General features: G+C 37.3%; 1 protein-coding gene across 3 annotated transcripts in view; it reads left to right on the top strand.

The window, feature by feature from the left end:
• Positions 1-3,580, top strand: part of cct8 (chaperonin containing TCP1, subunit 8 (theta)) — a 34,070-nt gene extending 30,490 nt beyond the window's left edge. The window contains exons 14-16 of one of the 3 annotated variants that reach the window (XM_061962887.1): positions 829-948; positions 1,071-1,206; positions 3,362-3,580. In XM_061962887.1, coding sequence (XP_061818871.1) covers positions 829-948; positions 1,071-1,178 — 228 coding nt within the window. In that variant the 3' untranslated portion in view covers positions 1,179-1,206; positions 3,362-3,580. The remainder of the gene's footprint in view (positions 1-828; positions 949-1,070; positions 1,207-3,361) is intronic. The other 2 variants (XM_061962888.1, XM_061962889.1) reach the window with 2 other exon arrangements.
• The last annotated feature ends 7,096 nt before the right edge of the window (positions 3,581-10,676 follow it).

The raw sequence follows: 10,676 nt of genomic DNA on the forward strand, positions 1-10,676 counted from the left end.
TTATTTGTAAAAAAAGAAAATCTATTGAAAAAAAATTCAGAAATATTCTATTTTTAAAAAAAATCATTGTATAAAAATTCAGTGTAAAAAAAATTGCTGCACAAGAATTACATGTAAAAAAAATCTGGTTATAAAAATTCACTGTAAAATAATTTGATGCAGAAAATTTCTGTTTAAAAAAATAAATGTATACAAAATTCACTGTAAAAAAAAATCGGTGCAGAAAAATTATATGTAAAAAAATAAATAAATAGAAAATTTATGTAATAATATTCAATGTAAAATCATTGTGTACAAAATTCAGTGTAAAAAATTGGTGCAGAAAAATGTAATGTAAAAAAACCATTGCATAAAGAATTCAGTGTGGGAAAAAATGGTGCAGAAAATTTTAATGTAAAAAAATAAATAAATCATTGTATAAAAAATTCAGTGTACAAATATTCAGTGGAAGAAAATGTATAAAAAATTCAGTTCAGACATATTCTGTGTTAAAAAAAAAAACGTGTAAAAATTCAGTGTATAAATATTTGCTGCTTCAAAAGACTCACGTCTGGTAAATGAAGACTGAAGCAACTTATTGACTGGTTCTGAGACAGGATCCATTGCTTCAGTCTTCATTTACTAAAAGTTGCTCTTGACTTTTGAAGCAATGAATATTTCTACACTGAATTTTTATACAAGGACTTTTTTCCACTCTTGAATTTTAACAAACTGAATTTTTGAACTCACACGTTTTGCTCGCAAATTTGTAATGTCGTAATTTGATGTCAAATAATTCCGTTTTTATGTGACAGGAATGACTGTAAGTGTTCATATTTGACCTTTTAGGGAGACGGCCCGTCAGTGAAGGATGTCGTGGAGGGCGGCATCATGGACCCATACCTGGTCAAACACTGGGGCATCAAGCTGGCCACCAACGCCGCCATCACAGTCCTACGAGTGGACCAGGTGTGTACCTTACCTTACCTTACCTCCACTTCCACCCTTGGCTCATGAGAGACAAGAGACGGTCGCGTCCCACCAAGGTTCTTTCTGCCAGTGAATAACGTCAGCGTGTGTGTACGGTCCAGATCATCATGGCTAAGCCTGCGGGGGGGCCCAAGACTCCCCAGCAGAGGGGCCACTGGGACAAAGACGACTGGGACGAGGCGCCCGATCAATTTGACACTCACCACTAGAGGGAGCACAGTCAGTAGGTCCTGGAATGTGCGTGTGATTTCTGGCCACCTGCACAGGTGTACTCACTCGCTCACAGGACTGAAGTGTGTCACGTAGTCACCACTAACACCAGTAAATGTCAACAAAACTTAGGTCATGGTGTGACTGCATGCCGCATGGAAACTCTGAATGAACACCAGATGAAAGGTCTGCTTGCAGATTGTATTTGTGTTCACCAATACTTTAAAGGGGAACTGCACTTTTTTTGTAATATTGTCTTATCAATCACAATCCTTATGAGGGATAAGAACACATTTTATCTTTTTATGCATTCTAACTCGTAAATAAATGCTAGCAAAAGTCAGCTAAGAATGGAGCTATTGAGATTTGCCTATAAGGCGCCCAAAGAAACATCCAAGGTTTTATACACATAATGTAACTATACATGTCATTGTAATGTAGCAACTGTCATAATAACATGTAGTAATTACATATTTTGATCAGTTTAAGCACAACGTTCACTTTCCCTTCTACAACACTACTAATCACGGCAGACTTAATGAGACAACAAATACTTCTTTAGGACAAATTTATGATCCAGAAACTTCTATTTTTGAGCCTGAATATAAGGAGGATGAACTGCATTTTTTTTTACTTTAAATTATGCTGACAATTACATTGGTGAAAATGTTTTGCAAAATTTGTGTTTAAAAATGTAGTTTTGTTTAAAAAGAGTTTCAAAATTCAGTGAGTAAAACATTTTGTGTAAAAAAAAATCAGTGTAAAAATTTCAATGTAAAAACATTGTATTAAAAAATTGATTCAGAAAAAAAATCAGTGTAAAAAAATTAATGCAATGTAAAAAAAAAAATCAGTGTGTAAAAAATTAAATGTACCCCAAAAATTGGTGCAGAAAATGTATATGTAAAAAAACATAACAAAATTCAGTGTAAAAAAAATATTTCTGGAAAAACCAATGAGTGCAGAGTAAAACTATTTGATGCAGAAAAATTCAATGTAAAAAAAAAATTGTTTCAGGAAAAATTCAATGTAAAAAAATAATCACTGTAAAATAATTTGGTGCAGTAAAAAATGTGTACAAAATTCACTGTAAAAAAAATTGGTGCATAAAAATTATATGTAAAAAAAAATATGTATACATAAAACACAATTGGTGCTGAAATATTCAATGTAAAAAAAAAAAAATTTAAATGAAAAAATAAAATTGTTGCAGAAAAATTATATGTAAAAAAAATAATCACTGCAAAATATTTTGGTGCATTAAAATAAATATGTACAAAATTCACTGTAAAAAAAATTGCTGCAGAAGAATTCTATGTAAAAAAAATATATATATATATATATATATATATATATATATATATATATATATATATATATATATATATAAAAAACACAGTTGATGCAGAAATATTCAATGTAAAAAAAATTCAGTGTAAAAAAAATTGGTGCAGAAAAATTAAATGTAAAAAAAATCTGTAAAATAATTTTGTGCCGAAAAAATTTATACAATAATAAATTGGTGCAGAAATATTAAATGTAAAATAAATGGTATGTTTTAGAAGCTGTGTGCTAAACAGATGCAACTTTACTGAGCCACTAAGCATCATGTAGCAGTACTGCTAAGTGCTAAACAAAATATACAAACTATCAATATAATAAAACAATCACTTACTGTACAATGTCTGCTCTCACTGTGATAGAGACTGATGGGAAGTTTATATTTTCCCCCTTTGCATGAACAATTCATAATGCTCACAAAGGTTGAAAAAAAAACAGGTTTCTTTTCGTGTCTTTCTTGCTATGTCTAAGTTGGATGTCAACAACCTTGTACTATCCAGGTGAGACATGCAGCAGCTCAATATGTCAATATAGCAGCATAAGCTCGTTAGCTCTCTTTCGCCGCTAAAAGTAGTTCCTCGTCTAACAGCTATATCCTTAATACTTGCTAATATTCAGGTCACGATGGGGTGTTGTTGGATGTTTTGTCAGAGGGAATAATGTACTTCCTTTTGCTGCATTGTTGGCCACCTCATACGTGCTATATCGTATGACTTAGAATGTCTAAAAAAAGAAAGAAGTGTTCTTGTCTTACATGGGGATTGTGTCCACTCTTTGAGGAAATATTGGCCACAGAAGAATCTGGAGTCATGTGTGACTCTTGTACTTGCTGTCTTTGCAGATCATCATGGCCAAACCAGCCGGAGGACCCAAACCTCCGCAGGGCAAGAAGGACATGGATGAAGACGACTGAGCATCTACTTTTTTTTTTCCCCCTCCTCGTTTATTTAATATGCAGCAGTTTGGTTTCTTTTGTAAACAGTCCTCACAGCAACAGCAGGGAAGAGCACTGATGGCTTCTTGTGTTCTTCCTCACAAATAAACGGCACTTGCGCTGACACTTTTCCCCCCCCGTTTTTTTACAGTATATCAAATGATTTGAACTACCGTATTTTCCGCACTATAAGGCGCACCGGATTATTAGCCGCACCTTCTATGAATTACATATTTCATAATTTTGTCCACCAATAAGCCGCCCCGGACTAAAAGCCGCGCCTACGCTGCGCTAAAGTGAATGTCAAAAAAACGCTGCGCTAAAGTGAATGTCAAAAAAACAGTCAGATAGTTCAGTCAAACTTTAATAATATATTGAAAACCAGCGTTCTAACAACTCTGTCCCAAAATGTACGCAAATGTGCAATCACAAACATAGTAAAATTCAAAATGGTGTAGAACAATAGCAACATAATGTTGCTCGAACGTTAATGTCACAACACACAAAATAAACATAGCGCTCACCTTCTGAAGTTATTCTTCATTCGTAAATCCTTCGAATTCTTCGTCTTCGGTGTCCGAATTGAAAAGTTGGGCGAATACGGGATCCAAAATGGCCGGTTCCGTCTCGTCGAAGTCACCGGAGTCAGTGTCACTGTTGTCCAGCAGTTCTGTGAATCCTGCCTTCCGGAAAGGTCGGACCACAGTTGTGACCGAAACTATCTGCCCAGGCATTTACGATCCACTGGCAGATGTTGGCGTATGTCGACCGGCGCTATCTGCCCGTCTTAGTGAAGGTGTGTTCGCCTTCGGAGCTGTGTGAAAAAAGCCACCCGGCCTCTTCGCGTAAACTTCCCTTAACCACTCGCTCATCTTTTCTTCATCCATCCATCCCTTCGAGTTAGCTTTTATGATGACGCCGGCTGGAAAGGTCTCTTTTGGATGGGTGGAAGTTAGCATGGCAAGCTAGAACCACAGTGAAGGATGACTTCTCATTCCCTGTGGAGCGAATATTCACCGTACGTGCTCCCGTTCCACAGTGCGGTTCAGTTGCTGTGAAATACGGTAGTAATCCGTGTGCGGATGGAGAGATTGCGTCTTTTTATGAACCGGATCGTTTTGTAGGAGCCATTTTGTGGTCTTTACAGATGTAAACAGGAAATGAAACGTACGGTGATATCCGCGCGTTTTTTCTTCTTCTTCCGGGGGCGGGTGAAGCGCTTCCTGTTCTATGGGGGCGGGTGAAGCGCTTCCTGTTCTATGGGGGCGAGTGCTTTCATTGGCGGTTGCTTGCGTAGAAGAAGAAGCGCTTCCTGTTCTACCGGGAAAAAAGATGGCGGCTGTTTACCGAAGTTGCGAGACCGAAACTTTATGAAAATGAATCGTAATAAAGCGCACCGGGTTATTAGGCGCACTGTCAGCTTTTGAGAAAAATTGTGGTTTTTAGGTGCGCCTTATAGTGCGGAAAATACGGTAAATACATCTTAGCTATGTGTTGTAGCTAACTAAGCAAGCTAATCTAGCCCCTTAAGACCTAGTATTATTATTATAGGACGCACAGATGTCAACGACCATACAGGTAAAAGCCAGTAAATTAGAATATTTTGAAAAACTTGATTTATTTCAGTAATTGCATTCAAAAGGTGTAACTTGTACATTATATTTATTCATTGCACACAGACTGATGCATTCAAATGTTTATTTCATTTAATTTTGATGATTTGAAGTGGCAACAAATGAAAATCCAAAATTCCGTGTGTCACAAAATTAGAATATTACTTAAGGCTAATACAAAAAAGGGATTTTTAGAAATGTTGGCCAACTGAAAAGTATGAAAATGAAAAATATGAGCATGTACAATACTCAATACTTGGTTGGAGCTCCTTTTGCCTCAATTACTGCGTTAATGCGGCGTGGCATGGAGTCGATGAGTTTCTGGCACTGCTCAGGTGTTATGAGAGCCCAGGTTGCTCTGATAGTGGCCTTCAACTCTTCTGCGTTTTTGGGTCTGGCATTCTGCATCTTCCTTTTCACAATACCCCACAGATTTTCTATGGAGCTAAGGTCAGGGGAGTTGGCGGGCCAATTTAGAACAGAAATACCATGGTCCGTAAACCAGGCACGGGTAGATTTTGCGCTGTGTGCAGGCGCCAAGTCCTGTTGGAACTTGAAATCTCCATCTCCATAGAGCAGGTCAGCAGCAGGAAGCATGAAGTGCTCTAAAACTTGCTGGTAGACGGCTGCGTTGACCCTGGATCTCAGGAAACAGAGTGGACCGACACCAGCAGATGACATGGCACCCCAAACCATCACTGATGGTGGAAACTTTACACTAGACTTCAGGCAACGTGGATCCTGTGCCTCTCCTGTCTTCCTCCAGACTCTGGGACCTCGATTTCCAAAGGAAATGCAAAATTTGCTTTCGTCAGAAAACATGACTTTGGACCACTCAGCAGCAGTCCAGCTCTTTTTTTCCTTAGCCCAGGTGAGACGCTTTGCGCGCTGTTTCTTGGTCAACAGTGGCTTGACACGAGGTATGCGGCAGTTGAAACCCATGTCTTTCAAGCGTCTCTTGGTGGTGGATCTTGAAGCACTGACTCCAGCAGCTGTCCACTCCTTCTGAATCTCCCCCACATTTTTGAATGGTTTTTTTTTCACAATCTTGACCAGGGCGCGGTGATCCCTATCGCTTGTACACTTTCTGACGACAGTTTTTCCTTCCCTTTGCCTCTCCATTAATGTGTTTGGACACAGAGCTCTGAGAACAGCCAGCCTCTTCAGCAATAACCTTTTGTGTCTTTCCCTCCTTGTGCAATGTGTCGATGGTTGCCTTTTGGACAGCTGTTAAATCTGAAGTCTTCCCCATGTTTGTGTAGGCTTCAGAACTGGACTGAGAGACCATTTAAAGCCCTTTGCAGGTGTTTTGAGTTAATCAGCTGATTAGTTTGTGGCACCAGGTGTCTTCAAAATGTAACCCTTACACAATATTCTAATTTTGTGACACACGGAATTTTGGATTTTCATTTGTTGCCACTTCAAATCATCAAAATTAAATGAAATAAACATTTGAATGCATCAGTCTGTGTGCAATGAATAAATATAATGTACAAGTTACACCTTTTGAATGCAATTACTGAAATAAATCAAGTTTTTCAAAATATTCTAATTTACTGGCTTTTACCTGTATATGGCAGGGGTGTCCAAGTGCTTTTTTAACGGTCCACGGCACGTTCTAAAAATCCTATTGCAAAGCAAAAAAGTGGAATAAAAAAACAAACGGGGGAAATGTAACGAGAACAAGTTGCAATGTTGATTTTAATAATAATGTTGATTTTAATAACGCAAAGCTGTTTGTTTATTTATTTTTTTAAGAACTCATTGCTCAAAATATAAAGAACATTGACCTATTTAGGGTTTTAAATATTCCACTTTGAAATATTTTTGCTGAAAATATAAACAAACTGGGTTTTCTCTGACAAAAATGTCATTACACATAAAAAAATAATAGTTGATCTAGAGATTTTAGCATGAAAAGTACAAATATTAGGGTCCTTTTAGATCCCTGAGAATTGTCGTGGGGTTTTTTTTTTTACTCATGGCTTTAAAACAATGAATCAAAATCAATGTTTATTATTGACATATTTAAGGATTCAATTATCCATTCCGCTTTAAATATTCCACTTTGAAATATTTTTGTGGAAAATATTGCATACGTTGTGGCTTTCCATAAAAAACAGGGTTTTCTCTAACAAAAATGTCATTAAACATAAAAAAAATAATTAATAGTTCATCTAGAGATTGGAACATGAAAAGTAAAAATATTAGGGTCCTTTTTAGATCCCTGAGAATTTTTGTGTATTTTCCACACCATAAGGCGCCCTGGGTTATAAGCCGCGCCTTCAATGAACGGCATATTTCAAAACTTTGTCCACCTATAAGCCGCCCCGTGTTATAAGCCGCATCTAACTGCGCTAAAGGAATGTCAAAAAAACAGTCAAATAGGTCAGTCAAACTTTAATAATATATTAAAAACCAGCGTGATGTGGGCGCGCATGGAGTCGTATATCAACATGGACGGAGCTGCGTGAAAAAAGCCACCCGGCCTCTTCGTGTAAACTTAAACTTACCTTAACCACTCGCTCATCTTTTCTTCATCCATCCCTTCGAGTTAGCTTTTATGATGACGCCGGCTGGAAAGGTCTCTTTTGGCAAGGTCTTCCTTTTGAATATCACCATGGGTGGAAGTTTCTGGCCATTAGCATGGCAAGCTAGAACCACAGTGAAGGATGACTTCTCATTCCCTGTGGTGCGAATATTCACCGTACGTGCTCCCGTTGTATCCACAGTGCGGTTCACAGGAATATCAAAAGTCAGTGGAACCTCGTCCATGTTGATAATGTTCTCTGGCCGGATCTTTTTTTCAGCTATCTTGTTTTTACAATATGCACGGAAAGTAGCCAGCTTTTCTTGAAAGTCTTTAGGCAGTTGCTGTGAAATAGTAGTCCGTGTGCGGATGGAGAGATTGCGTCTTTTCATGAACCGGAAACCTGTCGCTTAGTAGGAGCCATTTTGTGGTCTTTACAGATGTAAACACACAAAGGAAATGAAACGTACGGTAATATCCGCGCGCTTTTTCTTCTACGCGGGCGGGTGGTTGCTTACAGTAGAAGAAGAAGCGCTTCCTGTTCTATGGGGGCGGGTGCTTACCTTGGCGGTTGCTTGCGTAGAAGAAGAAGCACTTCCTCTTCTACGGGGAAAAAAGATGGCGGCTGTTTACCGTAGTTGCGAGACCGAACTTTATGAAAATGAATCTTAATATTAATCCACATATAAAGCGCACCGGGTTAAAAGCCGCACTGTCAGCTTTTGAGTAAATTTGTGGTTTTTAGGTGCGGCTAATAGTGCGGAAAATACGGTATTTTAACTCATTGTTTTAAAATAATGAATCAAAATCAATGTTTACTATTGACCTATTTAAGGCTTCAATTACTTCACATTAAATATTCCATTCCGCTTTAAATATTCCACTTTGACATATTTTTGTGGAAAATATTGCATACGTTGTGGCTTTCCATAAAAAACAGGGTTTTCTCTAAAAAAAATGTCATTAAACATAAAAAAAATAATTAATAGTTCATCTAGAGATTTGAGCATAAAAAGTAAAAATATTAGGGTCCTTTTAGATCCCTGAGAATTGTAGTGTTCATTGTTTTAAAATAATGAATCAAAATCAATGTTTACTATTGACCTATTTAAGGCTTCAATTACTTCACATCAAATATTCCATTCCGCTTTAAATATTCCACTTTGAAATATTTTTGCGGAAAATATTGCATATGTTGTGGCGTTCCATAAACAAACTGGGTTTTTTTCTGACAAAAATGTCATCAAACATAAAAAAATAATAGTTGATCTAGAGATTTTAGCATGAAAAGTAAAAATATTAGGGTCCTTTTAGATCCCTGAGAATTGTAGTGGGGTTTTTTTTTTACTCATGGCTTTAAAACAATGAATCAAAATCAATGTTTATTATTGACATATTTAAGGATTCAATTACTTCACATCAAATATTCCACTTTGAAATATTTTTGTGGAAAATATTGCATACGTTGTGGCTTTCCATAAAAAACAGGGGTTTCTCTAACAAAAATGTCATTAAACATAAAAAAAATAATTAATAGTTCATCTAGAGATTGGAACATGAAAAGTAAAAATATTAGGGTCCTTTTTAGATCCCTGAGAATTTTTGTGTATTTTCCGCACCATAAGGCGCCCTGGGTTATAAGCCGCGCCTTCAATGAACGGCATATTTCAAAACTTTGTCCACCTATAAGCCGCCCCGTGTTATAAGCCGCATCTAACTGCGCTAAAGGAATGTCAAAAAAACAGTCAGATAGGTCAGTCAAACTTTAATAATATATTAAAAACCAGCGTGATGTGGGCGCGCATGGAGTCGTATATCAACATGGACGGAGCTGCGTGAAAAAAGCCACCCGGCCTCTTCGCGTAAACTTAAACTTACCTTAACCACTCGCTCATCTTTTCTTCATCCATCCCTTCGAGTTAGCTTTTATGATGACGCCGGCTGGAAAGGTCTCTTTTGGCAAGGTCTTCCTTTTGAATATCACCATGGGTGGAAGTTTCTGGCCATTAGCATGGCAAGCTAGAACCACAGTGAAGGATGACTTCTCATTCCCTGTGGTGCGAATATTCACCGTACGTGCTCCCGTTGTATCCACAGTGCGGTTCACAGGAATATCAAAAGTCAGTGGAACCTCGTCCATGTTGATAATGTTCTCTGGCCGGATCTTTTTTTCAGCTATCTTGTTTTTACAATATGCACGGAAAGTAGCCAGCTTTTCTTGAAAGTCTTTAGGCAGTTGCTGTGAAATAGTAGTCCGTGTGCGGATGGAGAGATTGCGTCTTTTCATGAACCGGATCCCTGTCGCTTAGTAGGAGCCATTTTGTGGTCTTTACAGATGTAAACACACAAAGGAAATGAAACGTAATATCCGCGCGCTTTTACTTCTTCTACGCGGGCGGGTGGTTGCTTACAGTAGAAGAAGAAGCGCTTCCTGTTCTATGGGGGCGGGTGCTTACCTTGGCGGTTGCTTGCGTAGAAGAAGAAGCACTTCCTCTTCTACGGGGAAAAAAGATGGCGGCTGTTTACCGTAGTTGCGAGACCGAACTTTATGAAAATGAATCTTAATATTAATCCATATATAAAGCGCACCGGGTTAAAAGCCGCACTGTCAGCTTTTGAGTAAATTTGTGGTTTTTAGGTGCGGCTAATAGTGCGGGAAATACGGTATTTTAACTCATTGTTTTAAAATAATGAATCAAAATCAATGTTTACTATTGACCTATTTAAGGCTTCAATTACTTCACATCAAATATTCCATTCCGCTTTAAATATTCCACTTTGAAATATTTTTGTGGAAAATATTGCATACGTTGTGGCTTTCCATAAAAAACAGGGTTTTCTCTAACAAAAATGTCATTAAACATAAAAAAAATAATTAATAGTTCATCTAGAGATTTGAGCATGAAAAGTAAAAATATTAGGGTCCTTTTAGATCCCTGAGAATTGTAGTGTTTTTTTAACTCATTGTTTTAAAATAATGAATCAAAATCAATGTTTATTATTGACCTATTTAAGGCTTCAATTACTTCACATCAAATATTCCATTCTGCTTTAAATATTCCACTTTAAATAATAAATA

This window comes from Nerophis lumbriciformis, linkage group LG09, assembly GCF_033978685.3.
Source record: "Nerophis lumbriciformis linkage group LG09, RoL_Nlum_v2.1, whole genome shotgun sequence".
Classification (NCBI taxonomy): Eukaryota; Metazoa; Chordata; class Actinopteri; order Syngnathiformes; family Syngnathidae; genus Nerophis; species Nerophis lumbriciformis.